We start from the raw sequence: 17,685 nt of genomic DNA on the forward strand, positions 1-17,685 counted from the left end.
ACCTAGCACCATATGCTTCAAATTATTTTAGTGTAATTAGATGGTTATCTCATTGATTTTTTTTCTCCCCTCTTTTTACTATTTTGCTCATCTAACTTTAGAGCTTTAGTGGAAAAAAGTGTTTAAAGGAAGGATGCGCAGGTGACATGGTAAGGATGCTGCTCTGTGACATGCCTGGGATTGTTAAGATTTTGGTAAGTGCTTTGCATTTCTTGCTTTCCTTCCTTAAAATGATATTCTGTACTTGATACAGATGTGGGGCTCACAGGATTCTAACTGTATTTTCTCATGGTAGCTAACCTCTCTGCCCTTTCAACTAACGAATCCCTCTTTAGATCAAAAAGCATCTTCCTGTAACAATATCGACATACTATCACATTGAGTAACTGTTCAGAGTACACTTACATGAAGTATTTTGTTCAATTTTCATTTTACAATTAGATAGGCAAATGGTAAGAATAAAGATGTATCTTAATTCTTTATTTTAGATATGCTCTGTGTCTATTTCTGCTTTAGCTTTTAAATCCTATAGTGAAGAAAGTAGAACTGCTTTTGAATGTTAAGTATAATTTTTTATTTGATTAGGAGTATAAATTATTCACCTTATAACTTATGTTTTATTTGTTCCATATTATGGGTTCATCTTCAGTTTTTTTTCAAGTGTTAATTATCAGAACCAGTATTAAAGAATTTCGAAAATTGAACTACTTTAGAACTAACTAACTTCTTTTCTATCATACAGTTTGAAGTTGTAAGGAAGGATGAATATATAACCATTGAAAATTTAGGAGCAAGGTAATCTTGAAATACTCTATTTTTTCTGAATATCATATATGTATTCTTTAGTTGCTTCTTGAATTTTCTGTGCCTCTGTGACCTGGGGATGCTCCACTGAACTTTAATTTCTGTTAAGTAAGGGAAATATCCTATTTTATTGCTCTTTCACTATTGTAGACATTTACTTTCTAAAGGAAAGGAGAAATTATGTGGGTGCTTTTCCTTTAAGTGTGACAATGATCCTTTCCTGCAAGCAAAGTGTAATTTTCTTAAATTATTTACCTTAGATTGTTAGAATATAAAAACTGTCTTCCATCTTTCAGAACTTACCCAGAACGCTATAGGTTGTCAGAAAATGAGGATTTTTCTAGAAGTTATTGCAGAGTATTGTATGTTTTAAGCTAGGAATTCGTAGAGGTACAGAGTGTTCTTACTGAAATCAGAAGTTTCAATTAAAAAGTATAAATGCCTACCATATTTTAGTCTGTCAGGAGCACTGCATTGGTTTTAATTTGTGTAACTTCTATGTTACAAATTAATGAAACCAGAATTTTTATCTCTGTGCTGATTGCTAATCTAAAATTTTGACCCCTCAATCTACTTGCACTTAATAGCTCTACTCATGTTTTTCATAAATATCTGTAGTTCAGCAAGTCCAGAATTGGACTTGTGATCTCTCTGTTGTGACACCAACATCTCTGAAGTCAGATTTCCCCTTTTTTCTGCCCCTTCCCCATCCCTTTCTGTCTGTAGGCTTACCTTTATGCAGTTGTAGTATTTAAATAGTCGTTTAGAGGACTTTTCTAAAGTAAAAATTGAGACAGCACTTGCGTCCTGAAGGGGACCGTTTTGTGGCCGGATCTCACTGTGTTTAACATTGAGTTGAGGTTTCTTCAGCTTATCTCTCTCGTTATCTTGGACCATAGAGAACTCACCGGTGTCATCTCTGTGGTGCTGCTCTTACCATGTATCACCAGATATTCAGAGCTTCTCCTAGTTTCTTCATTGTACCATCTCAAGGCATTTCCTGTTTCACTAGTTTGTCTGCAGTGGTGTTTTTGATGGGGAGTTATCTAGTCTGGGTGCAGTTTTTCCTGTGAGGCATTTTTTTGGGGTGGCGATTGCAGTCTCGGTCCAGATCTTTTGCTTCAGCCAGACTGCTTTGAGTCCGTTTCACACATGTATTATTCAATGATCAGATGTCACCAGAAAGAATTTAAGGATCTCTTTTTCTCTTTCGCTTCTAGGATAACCTATCGTTTTCAATGACCTTGGCTTCCTGGCTTCAATTTTCTTATTTTTTGAGTGGAAGAGATCACGAATCTAGTGTTATGTCATCCTTTTCATTCCTGATGTAGACAATAAATGTCTTTATCTGTTTAATATTCCTGACTAGAAGTTTATCACTTTTGTTTATTATTTCAAATAGATTTTGATTATGAGCAGTTTTCTCTAGTGTTTTGCTTTTGATTGAATTTCTTTGTTATTTCCTTGTTTCTGCTGGGTTTGAGTTTACATTTTCCTTTTTCTGTTTTCTTAGGCTGAAACCTTTGATCATCAATTTGTTTTTTTTTACAAACATACTTCTCGTTAAACATCAAAGAGCTTTAGCCATGTCCCATATTTTAATATGTAACAGTTTATACTTTCACTTAATACAGTATGTTTGCAGGTTTGTGTGCATCAGTGTGTTTACATGGGCTATTTGAAAATAAGTTTTCTAATTGCCAGATATTTCATGATATTTCAGCTTTGTTTTCAGAATATATACCTAGGAATGCAGTTACAAGAAAGTTTTAGCACATTTTCAGTTTTGCTGGGTTTTTCACAAAATTTTTATCATATTTTCAGTTTTGCTGGGTTTAGCTGAATTGTTTTCTGCAGTGGTTTTAACAATGGACTCTCCCCTACTGGTAGTATGGAAGAATTCCTTTTACTGAGTATCTTTGTTAATAGTTTTAAGATTTTCCCAATGTGGTGGCTGGTTGATGCTGTTATAGTGGCCGTTAGGATGAGATCAGTCAACAGTAGCCAAACAAGAGTAACCATGACCAAATCCTTTCCTCAAAAAACTGACATTTTATCTTATCCAGTATTTGCTTTCCTTTTTTGTTGGATAGTTCATGTCAAAATCAGCTGACAGGTTTTTCCTTTTCTTTAGTAATAGCATTTGCCTAGTGCTTAACTGATTTAATTGCTTTGCCACTCTGTCCATCTCTCCTTTATTATTATTATTATTACTTTTATTTTAGGGCTTGGCACAAAAGCCTTGTGGCTAAAGTCCTTACTTGCAAGCACCTGGGTCCCATTTGGGCTGCGATTCTAATCCCAGCTTCCTACTTCCCATCCAGCTCCCTGTCTGTGACCTGGAAAAGCAGAGGAGGACAGCCCAAGCCTTGGGACCCTGCACCCACATGGGAGATCTTGAAGAAGTTCAGTAGCTTCTGGCTTTGGACTTTCTCAGCATCGACTGTTGTGACCACTTGGGGAGTGAACCAGTAAGATCTGCATTAAAGAAAGTCAGGTTTACAAAGAGATGGAGAGATAGAAAGATCTTCCATCTACTAGTTCACTATTGAAATGGCCAGAACACCAGAGTTAGCCAGTCCGAAGCCAAGAGCCGGGAGCTTCTTCCACATTTCCCATGTGGGTGTAGGGTCTCAAGGCTTTGGACCATCCTCTGCTGCCTTCCCAGGCCACAAGCAGGGAGCTGGATCAAAAGTGGAGCAGCCAGGACAAAAACCAGCACCCATATAGGATCCTGGTGGTTACATGGGGAGGATTTAGCCACTGAGCCATCACACCAGGCCCTGTCCCTCTCTTTGTAAAATTATTTTAAAACTAGTCTAGCTCCTTTGTTTATATTTTTTAATCACTGGGCATTGAATGAGTTGGGTCTTTGTGTAGTAGTTATTGCCAAAAAAATCTGTTTTTCTTTCTTACTCTTATTCTTTATAGCAAATACTACTTACCTCTCAATTCCAATGAAAATGGCAATGTGGAGTTGTCATTGTTGGTGTTTTCCTAGTCTTCTAGTTTCATTGTTTTTCTACTTATTTTCAGGAGGAGAAAATACTCACTTAGCATGCTTATATCCCAAATCTGGAATGACTTTGGTATTATTTTAACAAAATGTTTTTCTACTTGCAGCTATAAAACGTTGATGTCTCTGAAAATAGCGGATACTGATATAAGACCGAAGATCAGTTTAAAATTTAATACAAAAGGTATTCATTAGTTTACTTTTATATGCCTCTTGTTGAAAAGTATATTAACATTTAACTTGATTTATAAAGTGTTCTGTCTTGATTTATAAAGTCAGATCTTCACTTGCTTTTTTATTCACTGTACCTGTGTTTACTGCAGCCAGGAACACTTAGTGTAGCCTAGAAGTCCTACCAAATTTGCAGGGATTACGGTCTCATTCTACTTTATGGGGGAAGCACTGTAGGGCTGGGCACAGCAGTGACTACATGATGAGGTGTCTTTTGATGGAGGTTTCTGTCCAACATTGCTCCCTTGTTGCATTCCCTGTTGATCACAAGTGGGAAAGCAGCCCTACTTGTAAGTAATGCCATATTGGATTGAGGGCCAAGAGTCTAAACTTACATTCAGCTGTTTTAGAAATGTGTTTTTATGTCCTCTGCTAGCTCTTAGATCCCTCACTTACCCCACAGAGGAAAATTTAGTGGTAGTACTTTTTGCTAGGAGAAACTCATGTCTCTCATCCCAGCTAGGTCCTTATTTGACAATCCAGAGAAATACTCCAGAGTGTTTTTTGTTTTAATTGTATTGCCTTCACAGTGTAAGTCAAGCATGTCAAACAAACATATTAATATAAAAATCTCCTGTAACATAAAATGGTGAAGGATAAAATAATAATGATGTGTATCAAAAGTAAACATATATTTCACTGTTTATAAAAATGAAATACTGTTATATATTAATTTCTTTTCTTTGTAATTCACCTCATTCTACTTCCCTTCTGTGGGAATTTTATTGACTGGAAAAATACCAAAGAATTAATTTTCTACCTTATTACATTCTGTTAATGAAATAACTACTACCAGTTTATCCTTTGGGGAAATAGAGACATGAAATTTATTAAATCAGTGTTTGTCACTTTTCAGCTTTTTGGCTAAATCAAGTGTAGATCTGTATTTCTAAGACTTTATGTGTGTTTATGTCACCTGGTAAATTTTTTAAAATTTGGGTGGCAATTCATCATGTCAAAAGGGAATTAAGATCCTATATTTTTAAAAGGTTCCCAATTGAGAGCTGATGCTGGTGATCTGCCCACCACAGTCTGAGAGGAAAAACATTATTAGATCACTTTATGTATATTGATAGAGATCTGAGTTATCTGATATGATAGCTGGTAGCCATATGTATCTATTTAAACTGAAGCTAATTAAAATGAAATAAAAATTATATACTGTTCCTTAGTGAAGCAAGCAACATTTCCAGTGCCCAGTGAGCAGCGTAAATGTAAATGTAAAATAGCTTAATCATGGAAGGTTCTGTTAAATAGTGATGATTACGATTAAATTGTCTAAGTATAACAAAACCTTAGCAATTAAAACTTAGAAAGTTTCAGAATTTAGAAGACCTGATAGTTTGATGCCTTTTGGTTGTGAAAACTCATTTACTTCAACAAAACCTTAAAAGCATGAATGGCTTCTGTGATGTTTAGTCCCTGTGATGGTTTCTGCTGGGTAGCATTGTATACTAACCTTGACTCTGAGAAAGCATGATTCTGTTTTTCCTTCTTTTGGAATAGTTCCTTCCTACAGAAACTTATGATGTAACACAGTAAGAGATCATATAGAAAGCAGTTATTAATGTGAAATGTCTTGACTTCTCAAAATTCATTTTCAGATGAAATGCCTGTCTTCAAACTTGATTATAATTATTTCTACCACCTGCTTCATATAATTATTATTTCTGGTACTGACATTGTTCGGAAAATATTTGATGAGGCTATGCCACCCCCTCTTTTGAAAAAAGAGTTACTCATACACAAGAACGTGTTGGAGTCCTACTACAACCATCTTTGGACCAATCATCCTTTGGGTGGATCATGGCATCTACTTTTTCCCCCAAACAAGGAGCCACCACAGTCCAAACAGTTTGACTTATGCCTCCTATTAGCTCTCATAAAACATTTGAATGTATTCCCTGCACCCAAAAAAGGCTGGAATATGGAGCCATCATCTTCTGATCTCTCTAAGTCTGCAGACATTCTGAGGCTGTGCAAATACCGGGATATCCTCCTTAGTGAGATTTTGATGAATGGTCTCACTGAGTCACAGTTCAATTCAATTTGGAAAAAAGTTTCAGATATTCTTCTACGTCTTGGCATGAAACAAGAGGATATTGACAAAGTGAAAGAGAATCCCATTGAGAATATCTCACTTGATTACCATCAGCTATCCATCTACCTAGGCATACCAGTACCAGAAATCATCCAGAGGATGTTATCCTGCTATCAACAAGGTACCAGATAATTACTTCCTGTGGCCAGTAAAGCCTCCCATGAGTGTCAGCTCTGCACCAGGCACAGTGCAAAGGAGTAGACAATTCAAGGAGTTCACATTCTTGGGAGAATAGACTCACAAACGAAGTAACAGAAATTACAGAGCTAGAGATTTTCCCAGATTACTACAGGAGATCTTAGTTTAAAGGGGGGGAAAAAAAGCTTTCTGGAGAATATAATATCTAAAGAACTGTTAAGTGACATGTAGAAGTTAAGTGGGAAAATGAAGAAGTGATGTTTCAGAGGCAAAAAAAGGTTAGAAATACAAATGTATTAAAATGTAGGAAACTGAAAAAAGGACATTATAATTAGAAAAGAATTTATAGAAAAAATGTTTGAAAGAATTTTTCTAGTCTTCCTGAGAAGTTTATGTATTAAGAAAAGATTTGTGAAGATTTTAATATAGATGAGTTTTATCACTTCTATAAAATAAAGAACGACTTGATATAAAACCCTGGAAAGTATGCTTTCAGTGAGGCCCATGTTAGATACAGTAGGTATAAATTTCTTCTCCTTTTTCGGAAGTCCCTGGTGATTAAAATGTTAGCAGCTAGTCATTGACCGGATAATTTTAAGAATCAGGTAGCATTCATGCAGCTATCTGCTTTTACTTGCGGCCTTTCCTGGATCTAACTGTTCATTAAAAAAAAATAGCAATAATAAGAGAAAAGAGAAAGAAAAGACTTAAAGACCTCCCGTTCTGTACCCCAGGGACCACTTCTGAGCCCTCTGGTTAGTAACCACAATTCATTGTAGGACAGCTTCACTTGAAACCCTTGTTGTGCTGTTCTAGATAACATTTCTGATCCCAGTTAGTAGTTCTGCTATGTAATGAATCATTGGTGACCACAACATCCCATTAAACTGACTCACCTTCACAGATAAGTGCCATGTCCCAATCCTGGTTCTCTTACTAATGTCCTGGAATAGCCTTGTTTCCCTGCTTAATTATTATTAATATATAATAATAACTTTAAAACTTTAAAAAGACAGTGCTGAGTTTGATGATAGTTTTTAAAATTAGGCATAATCTTTAGTCTGAAATAATGTCTTGTAAGCATATTTATTATGACCTTAGATTGCAAGAACTCATGAGGATATGGTAATATTTGAGAAAGGGCTCTCAGTACTAATTCAAACTGAGACATTTCAAACAGCTTTCTTACTGGTCAGGTCCCTTTAGAGAAGACTTTCTCATATATTTTTTCCTTGGTTATTCCAGTTGCAATTTTTATTTCTCTATCTCACTATTTTAATTAACATCCATATCCTAGTAAATCTCCATGAAGATTTTTTTTTTTTTGTTGGAAGAATGAAATGTACAGAGAGGAGGAGAGAGAGGAAGCTCTTCCATCCATTGATTCACTCCCCAAGTGGCTAGAGCTGTACCGATCCAAAGTCAGGAGCCAGGAGCCTCTTCTGGGTCTCCTACACAGGTTCAGGCTCCTAAGACTTTGGGCCTTCCTTGACTGCTTTCCCAGGCCACAAAAAGGTAGCCGAATGGGAAGTGGGGTCTCCAGGTTTAGCAGATGGGATTCCTACATGTGCAAAGCAAGGGCTTTAGCCACTAGGCTACCATGCAGGGCCCATCATTTAATCTTTAGAGCTGAGTATAACCTGATACACATTTGAGGTGTTCAAGAGATACCAGTGGGCAAGAAAAGGTAGTATTATTCAGAATGGTTCAGATTGCTGAGAAACTCAAATTCAGGATAAGTTTGCTTGATAGTTGGTTATTATTTATGTAGCTTTCCACTGTAAAAATGTAAGAATTATTGCTTGCTTTAAAGTATTTATATTGTAGACTTTGAATGTAATGCAGTATTGATTTTTGTTTACTTCGTCCAATTCTGAATTTGTAGCTTTTAAAGATCTGAAGAATGTGCCTTGGGTAAATAAGATTGGTGAGCATAGCTGGTTATATTTTACAATTGCCTATATTTTCAACTGAGACAATATAAAAATACCATGGGTATTTGTTGGTTGTGTTTGTAGTTGAACACCTAAATTTTTTCTTTGTACATCACAGGAATTGCTCTACAATCAATAACGGGTAGTCAACGTAAGTACTTTAGAAACAAAATGCCTAAATGATCTTTTAATTAGAAATTCCTTTGGGGCATTTATACCTAGTCAATTGACTGTGATAAGCTAACTTAAAAGTTTAGGAAATCATGGTAGCCATTCAATCCATTAGGTCAGTTGAATGTAGTTTGAGCCTTACTGCGCCTGGGTCTGAGGTCATGTGTCCCAGTGTTCATCTAAGCAGGACATTGTTGAAGGATATAAAATGACTGCCTGTTTGCTCTGCTCTTGTATGTGTTGATTAGCATATGTAGTGCTTTGTAGTAAATTATCTGTTGCTTGTTATCTATTATCAGCTTTTGATTAGCATATGTAGTGCTATATAGTAAATTATCTATTGTTTATAGTTATCTGCTTTTTTGCTAGATGATGAGTTGCTATTTAATTATCATTTTTGTTAAGTTTCTTTTAATTTTTATTCTGAATTTAAAATTGTCCTTAAGATAACACCTGGGATTGTTTGTAGTTCATTATTGGACTATCTGTGACCCATTAATCAAACTCTGCAAGTTTTAAGATTAAAAGTCTGATACATTATTGAGGAATGTGATTTTAAAACAGAGTCATATAATACAAAGTTAAAGAAAAAATATAGGCCTTTTAGCAGTCCCTGATTTTCATGCTTTAGATTTATGTCCTATAATGTTATTAGTTACACTATTAATAGCATCAGTATTAGGGCACTCAAAGACTTAATATTTAAATACTATTTTAATTCCAGACTATCTTGTATCTGGAGTCTTCTTAGAGGATCTTACAGCGTTTATGTTCATATTCCATAATTCCATGCTGTTTTATATGTACAATTATAGTTGATAAATTGACTTTAAATTTTCAACTAGTAATTTAAAGAAGTAAGGTGTGCTCTACTTCTGGAATTTTTATTTGACAAGCATAATATTGACAATGAGCCAAAACCATTTATATTCAGATTTTGAGTACTTTTTCTTTAATATTTAGGTATTGAACTAGAAGAGTTACAGAACGAGGAAGAAGAACTAAGTCCACCTCTTATTGAGTACAATGTTAATGTGAAATCACTTTCTGAAATACAGTTAGCAGAAATAAATAAAGATGGTGCCTCAATACCCAGCGAATCATCAACAGAATCCATTAAAGATCTTCAAGAAGTATAAGCTTTCATTAATTTAATATTGTAGATTTTGTCCTATGCTTGTAATTTTTTGCATGTGCTGAACTTGAAGTATTCCAGTGTAAACTATTTTGCTTATCACATTGTTCATATAGGGTTTTTTTTAAGATTTATTTATTTTTATTGGTAAGTCAGATTTAGAGAGAGAAGGAGAGGCAGAGAGAAAGCTCTCCCATCTGCTGGTTTACTCTCCAAATGGCCGCAACAACCAGAGCTGAGCTGATCATAAGCCAGGAGCCAGGAGCTTCTTCTGGATCTCCCATGCGGATGCAGGGTCCCAAGGCTTTGGCCGTCCTCAACCGTTTTCCCAGGCCCAAGCAGGGAGCTGGAAGGGAAGTGGAGCAACTTGGATACAAACTAGCATCCATATGAGATCCTGGCATGTACAAGGCGAGAACTTCAGTCATTATTCTACTGCACAGGGTCCTGTCCATACAGCATTTAAATTGCTTTGGTTGTCAGTACTTTCTTGCATAATCATTCCAGCCATGACCATTTGTTTTGCCAACAATAATTGAATGCATGTACATAGCTTACTATGCTAATTTTAAAAATTATTTATTAATTTGAAAGAGAAACAAAAAGAGGGAGATCTTCTGTCTGCTGGCTTACTGCCAAACTGGTTATGTATGTTTGTTTGTTTGTTTAGACTCACTTATTTTTATTGGAAAGTCAGAAGTACAGAGAGAAGGAGAGACAGAGAAAGATCTTCTGTCTGCTGATTCACTCCCTAAGTAGCCACAACAACTGGAGCTGAGCCAATCTAAAGCCAGAATCCAGAGCCTCTTCTGGGTCTCCCATGCGGGTGAAGGGTCACAAGGCTTTGAGCTGTCCTCAACTGCTCTCCCAGGCCACAAGCAGGGATCTGGATGGGAAGTGGAACAGTTGGGACAAGAACCAGTGCCCATATGAGATCCTGGTGCATGCAAGGCGAGGGCTTTAGTCCCAAGGCCCTGTGCAAATGGTTTTACCAATGTTGCTATACCATGTTGAAGTCATCAACCAGGAAATCTATCTGGGTTTCCCATGTAGGTGGCAGGGACTCAAGTAACTTCAACCATTATCTTCTTATTCCTAGGCACATTAGTAAGGGTGGATCAAAAATGAATAGATTAAACTTCAACCAGCATTCCAATATGTGAAATAAGCATCCCGAGTGACAGTACCTTAACATGCTATAGTACAATGCTGGACTTTATGCTAAATTTTTAAATACATTAATTTATCTTGATTAATGGAAGTGTATGTGAGCTGGTAATAGGAAGTATATTAGGGAATAAAGGAGAGAGACAGGTAGAAAAGAATTTGGAGTATGTTGATGTTAGTTACACAGAGATAGAATTAAGATTATATATGATGGAATCTATACTTCTTAACAGATAAAACTATTATAGTCAACTAAATCATTTTGATGCTTAATTTTTCATCTTGTAGACATAAATATTTTGTTTTTTGAAAATACGTACCTGTAGGAGCTGACTCTATGGCTCAGTGGGCTAATCCTCAACCTTGATGGGCCGGGATCCCATAAGGGTTCTGGTTTTCATGCTCCATTCCCAATCCAGCTCCCTGCTTATGGCCTGGAAAAGCAGCAGAGGATAACCCAAGACCTTGGAACTCTGCACCCATGTGGGAGACCTGGAAAAAGCTCCTGGCTCATGGCCTTGTATCAGCTCAGCTCTGACCATTGCAGCAATTTGGGGAGTGAAGCAGTGGATGGAAGATATTTCTCTCTGTGTGTCTCTCCTCCTTGTAAATCTGCCATTTAAATAAAAATAAATCCTTCAGGTACCTACCTCCTTTATTATTCACATGCTCAGAATATCAGAATCCGTTTTTTTTTTTAAGTGTTCTTTTTCTGTTTTTTTTTTTCTTTGAAAGGTAGAGTGATACAGTGAGACAGAGATCTTCCATCCGCTGATCCACTCCCCAAATTCCACAGTAACTGAAACTAGGCCAGGCCAAAGATAGGAGCTCCAAATCCTGTCTGGGTCTCCAACATTGTTGGCAAAGACCCAGGTCATCATCTGCTGCCTCCCAGATGTGTCAGCAGGATTTTTTGTTTGAAGCAGGGAAACCTGGAAGCAGGTAGCCCAAGCCCCAGCTTAACTGTGACACAATGCCCACCCCAAATTAACCCATATGTTGACATTATACATCAATCATTTATAATATCAATTACTTTTGAAGATGAAATAAACATAATGGAAATAAATGTAACTCCGATTCACTAAACTCACAATGTAGAAAAATATGTGTGATGTATTATATTTAAAAAAAAAATCTGAGTGGTTAGAGGAAATAATATTTTGAAGAAAATCCTATTGTGAAGTTTGAAATACATATTAAGTAAATGATTTGTTTCCTCCCTATTAGGTTAAAGGTAAATCAAAGAAAAAGAAAAAGACTAAGAATAAAAAGGTAAGAGGTTTATGAGCTTGTAATAGAAGGATGTCTAATTATGACAAAATTTAATGCTTGAATTCATTATTAAAATATTAATTTGCCCAGATAGAAATAAAACACATGAGTCAATACTTTAGTGAATTTGTAAGTATAAAGAAGTCTGCATATGCATATGCAGGTGTTCTAACAAGTAAGTCCTGAAATAATAATTTATACATCTTAATATACAACTAGACTAAATTAATCCCTTGGAAGTATTATGACTTTTACCAACTTCACTATTTAAAGTGCCTGCTTATTGCTTCAAAAGCAGCTTTTTGTCATTTTTACCAATATGTTCAGATACATTTTTCAGAATCAGAAGCAATCTTAGTTTTCTTCTTTATATCTAGAATATGCCAGCAGTACAGTAAATTATCTTAAAGGGCCCAGCATGATAGCCTAGTGGATAATACTCACCTTGCACACGCCGGGATCCCATGTGGGCACTGGTTCGTGTCCCAGCTGCCTTGCTTCCCATCTAGCTAGCTTTCTGCTTGTGGCCTGGGAAGGCAGTGAGGATGGCCCAAAGCCTTGGAACCGTGCACCCGAGTGGGAGACCCAGAAGAAGCCCCAGGCTCCTGGCTTCAGATTGGCTCAGCTCCGGCCATTGTGGCCACTTGGACAGTGAATCAGTGGATGGAAGATCTTCCTCTTTGTCTTTCTTTCTCTCTGTATATCTGACTTTCCAAAAAAAAAAATCTTAAAAATATTATCTTAAAAATGATTTAAATCACACTTTTTCATTGCTTTCTTGGTTTTTGCTAGATGCAGAATGAATATATCACTATCTGGAACAGTTTTTTTAAAAAAAGATTTATTATTAATCTAAAAATAATAGATTTATTATTTTTATTTAAAAGATACCAAAGGAGAAGTAGAGAGAATCTTTCATCCACTGGTTCACTCCCCGAGGAGCCATAACTGATGGAGCCAAGCCATCTTATAGCCAGGAGGCAGGAGTTTTTTCTGAGTCTACGATGTGGTTTCAGGGTTCTAAGGATTTGGGTTCTCCTCCTCTGCCTTCCCATTCGCAGGCTATTAGCTGGATTGAAAGTGGACCCACTGGGACTTGACCCAGAGCCATAATGAGATTCTGATGATGTAAGCAGAGACTTAGCCTTCTTTACCATGACATTGCCTGCAAGAATGATTTTATTATTTTTCAGAAGCGTATTTGAAAGTCTGAAGAGAGCTCCCATCTACTGCTTAACTCCCTAAATGACAGCAATGATGGTGGTTGTTCTGAGGCTTGAGCTCGGAGCCAGGCACAGACTGCCATGATAAATGCAGAAGGAATCCACTTATTTGAGCTATCATCACCAGCTTTGAGTGTGCATTGGTAGGAATCTTGAGTCAGAAAACAGAGTGAGGAATTGGACCCAGAAACTTGGAGTATGAGACAGGAGCATCTTAATCCCATTCTTAATCCCATTCTTGCAATTTTAGAAAAATGTTTCTTAGTTGCTTAGAAAATTGCAGAGTAGAGTCAGCAGTGTTTACACCATGTGTGTAGCTAATCACTAATTTATAGAAACTTTGTGGTGAAAAAAAATCTAGTTTTCTGGCTTGAAGCTTATTTAAAAATCTTTATATAATCCATATGTTTTAACAGTGAGAAATTTGCTCAATTGCCAATTAGTGAGACAAAAAGCATACAGAAATTTTAATCTTAAATGGAGCTGAGACAATGAAGTGATTTTACAAAATAATTATTGATGTCAAGAACAAAATAATTTATACTCTAATCTGATAAATGAAGTATCATTTATGATAACTTATGTAAATGTTTTATAAAATTGTAACTTTGTTCTTACAAACATGTTTTTAATTTTTGCATAGTTCTTACCCGATAACAAATGCAGTCCACTTTATTTATGTATTTATTTATTTGTTTTTATTGGAAAGGCAGATGTAGAGAGAGAAGGAGAGACAGAGAAGGATCTTCCACCCACTGGTTTACTCCCCAAGTGGCTGCAGCAGCTGGAGCTGAGCTGCTCTGAAGCCAGGAGCCAGCAGCCTCTTCCAAGTCTCCTGCGAGGGAGCAGGGTCCCCAGGCTTTCCCAGGCACAAGCAGGGAGCTGGATAGGAAATAGAGTAGCTGGCGCATGGATTGGTACCCAGGTGGGATCCTGGCGAGTGCAAGGCAAGGACTTTAGGCACTAGGCTATCACGCTGGGCCAGTTTAGTTCATTTATTTATGATTTTTGAATGTTTTCTAAAGTTTTGCCAAACTATTGATGTGCCCCAAGTCTTACACCACATAAGCTGGTGAAGTGAAACCATAGCTGTCAAACACAAGGCCAATGACCTAGGGAACTGACTACAGATTCCATTCTCTGTTTATGCCTGGAAAGGCTGCAGAACATGGCCCAAGTCCTTGGTCCTCTGTACCATGTGGAAGATGGAGAAGAAACTCCTGGCTCCCAGCTTCACATTAGCTCTGGTCTAGCCATAGCAGCCTGTTGGGGAGTGAACCAGCAGATGGAAGACCTCTCAACTTCTTCTCTCTTTGTAAATATTCTTTCAAATAAAAATAAATATTTAAAAATTAAAAATGTATAGCTCATAATATTAAAATTTTCTTATTAAATGTAAAAAGATACATGGTAGCTTTTGTTTACTATCCTGAATTTTCTAATTTATTTCATTAAAAGAATTTGAGATACTTTTTGAAAATTAAAGAGTTATGTCAAAATATAGTTTACTCATAGGAAGAAAGATCTTCTGTATCTTATATCCTTCACTTAAGTTTTAAAATGTTAAGATCTAAAAGATGTAAAAATGTATATATACAAGTATTGTGTATTGAATCAACTTATTTATATCTTCATTTACTCTTAAACTAAAAGTATAAAAAAACCACTGGTTGTGGTATAAACAACCAGTTATAAAAATTGCAATTGAGAGCCTGGCGCGATTGGTTAGTGGTTAAGGTCCTTGCCTCGCACACACTGGGATCCCATGTGGGCGCCGGTTCTAATCCCAGTGGCCCTGCTTCCCAATCAGCTCCCTGCTTGTAGCCTGGGAAAGCAGACAAGGATGGTCCAAAGCCCTGGGACTCTGCCCCCGCGTGGGGGACACTGAGGAGCTCCTGGCTCCTGGCTTTGGATTGGCTCAGTTCCAGCCGTTGCACTCACTTGGGGAGTGAATCATCGGACAGAAGATCTTCCTCTCTGTCTCTCCTCCTCTCTGTATATGCATCTTTCCGATAAAAATAAATAAATCTTTTAAAAAATTGCAATTGAATTCTCTGATTATTAGGAGTTTTCCTAAAAATTTTGCATACAGAATTTTTTTTTTATCACATGAAAATACAGTCTCTGTACCTGGAACTGTGCCTTCTGTTAACTATGAAGGAAATACTGAAAATACTATTTAAATACATGAATAAGAACTAAAATTGGTACTATAATAAATAGGACAGTACAGATAACATCTAAAAGTAGATATGCGGATATTGTAGCTATGCTATCTGTGTGTTCCCTTTAGATATTTACCTTCTACTACATCCAAATTACAAATAACTCTTGAGGGTTAATTAGATACCTTCATCGACCACTCAGTGTGAAGGCAGGCAAAAGAATAGCGTTTTTGTTGTTGTTGTTGTTTTCTAAGTGAAGTCTTGGGGAAAAAATCAAACATGACAGGAAATAAATTTAGTTTTTCAAACTGGGTGTCCTCGCTACAGGAGGCAAATTATAGAGAAGGACAAAAGAGACTAATATATGAAATTATCATGGAAAGACCTAAAAAGGAAGTTGAAAAATAACCAACTACACTAGTTATGATCATTGTGAACAACAACTGAGCGCCTTGGCAATGCCAGGCATTCAAGTATGTTGGAAGTGAAGTAGAAGTTAGAATTCTAAACCATAGCATGAAATTAACACTTTGCATGGAGTACAAAATCAGTGAACACAAAATCCTCAAAGTATAGATAAGAAAGGAAAACAAATTTGTATATACAACATTGTATCTGTTTTACAGGAAATTGTGAAGTTTGTTAAGAAATCACAGAAATTATTGTGAGTCTAATTTTCTTCACATTTATACTTTCAACAACCCTTACTGTTGCCCCATCTCTAGATGTATTAGTAGGTACTCAACTCAGTGCTCAATTTGACCATCTGAATCTGTGATTTTCAAATTACGTTTCATAACTTGGTAGAGATTATAACATCAATTTAGTGAACTAAGACCACCATTTCAAAAGGGAAATGGAGGCCCGGCACATTAGCCTAATGGCTAAAGCCCTAGCCTTGCACATACCAAGATCCCATATGGGTGCAGGTTTATGTCCTAACTGCTCTGCTTCCCATCCAGCTCCCTGCTTGTGGCCTGGGAAAGCAGTCAAGGATAGCCCAAAGCCTTGGGACCCTTCACCCATGTGGGAGGTCCAGAAGAAGCTCCTGGCTCCTGACTTTGGGTTGGCTCAGCACCAACTGCTGTGGCTACTTGGAGAGTGAACCAGCGGATGGAAGATCTTTCTCTTTGTCCTTCACTCTGTAAATCTGACTTTCCAATAAAAATAAATTTAAAAAGGGGGGGGGGAGTGGAATGATTAAGTTGTGTACTGTCAGAGTCCATCCCCTATCATGTAATTAGGTTTATTTCATGGAGCTTAGATTTCAGTATTAGAAATAAAGACATTTAAGTAATTACCTACAACCTACTACTATTGTTTGTGATCAATCAGACTGAAATACGCTAACAAATATAGCCATCTCATAATGTTGCAATTACATAATTGACACAGGTTATCTAATTCTTATACTGTTTTTTTCCAGACTAAGGAATCAAAAGAAGAAATGTAAGTATTTGCTTAAAGTTTTTAATTTCTTCTTAGTATTTTTAAATTGTGTGTTGCCAATATAACATAGCCTTCGTTTATAAAGTGTTCTTACTAAACAGGGGCAGGGGTGGCTAGACAGAAAGGCCCCTGCCAGTATGTGTGTGGGCTGGATAGTAGGTTGGTTGGGTTGAGCTGGGCTTCAATGCCCACTGACAAGTACCAGAGGTAAAAGGGATGTGGGACAGACTGAACAAGCCTGCAGCACATACTGGCATACATGGGAACCAGGGTAGGGAGTAGGCCTGGTGGGGTTAATGGGGAGTCACCCCAGCTAGGCTGCAGCTCCCACTGGTTTGCGTGAGGACCGAGTATGAAGTGGGCAGAATCAAGCTGGATTACAACATCGATTGGTTCAAGTGGATGACAGGGCTGGAAACAGAACTGAGCCAGCAATTGCAATGACCAGCATGTGCATAAGCTGACTGGGGTGACTGCCTGTACTGGACCCTGTACTGGCAAATTCACACAAGAACCAGGTTTGGGATCATCTCAGATGAAGTTTCTTTGGCGATGCCTCCAACTGAACTGCTGATCTCAGAACCCCAACCATGAAGAGACTATGTCAGCCAGTGGATTCTGAATAGGTTTCATTGCGATTGGAATGGCGAGATTGGCAGCAGTTCAGATCTGTTGAACTATCAAAACTGCTTGAGCATGATCCTCGTAGCATGCCTCATGTTGGGGACCTGGGGTGGGTGGGAGGCTGGGTGGGGCTTTTCCCTTTGTTTCTCCCCTGACCCCAGATATATGGAAAAAAAATGATATTAGTGTGGAAACAATGGTATTACCCACTTTCCTGTAGCCCTTGACCCTTTGTACCCTAATCAATTAAGT

General features: G+C 37.2%; 1 protein-coding gene across 8 annotated transcripts in view; it reads left to right on the plus strand.

The window, feature by feature from the left end:
- The window catches only part of DZIP3 (DAZ interacting zinc finger protein 3), a 71,327-nt gene that overhangs the window by 20,275 nt on the left and 33,367 nt on the right, over positions 1–17,685 (plus strand). For 7 of the 8 annotated variants that reach the window (XM_058661849.1, XM_058661845.1, XM_058661844.1 and 4 more), the window contains exons 10-17: positions 102–194; positions 743–795; positions 3,928–4,004; positions 5,656–6,273; positions 8,343–8,375; positions 9,359–9,528; positions 11,928–11,972; positions 16,787–16,809. In XM_058661849.1, coding sequence (XP_058517832.1) covers positions 102–194; positions 743–795; positions 3,928–4,004; positions 5,656–6,273; positions 8,343–8,375; positions 9,359–9,528; positions 11,928–11,972; positions 16,787–16,809 — 1,112 coding nt within the window. The remainder of the gene's footprint in view (positions 1–101; positions 195–742; positions 796–3,927; positions 4,005–5,655; positions 6,274–8,342; positions 8,376–9,358; positions 9,529–11,927; positions 11,973–16,786; positions 16,810–17,685) is intronic. The other variant, XM_058661846.1, reaches the window with a different exon arrangement.

This window comes from Ochotona princeps, chromosome 3 (genome assembly GCF_030435755.1).
Source record: "Ochotona princeps isolate mOchPri1 chromosome 3, mOchPri1.hap1, whole genome shotgun sequence".
In the NCBI taxonomy this organism is placed as follows: domain Eukaryota; kingdom Metazoa; phylum Chordata; class Mammalia; order Lagomorpha; family Ochotonidae; genus Ochotona; species Ochotona princeps.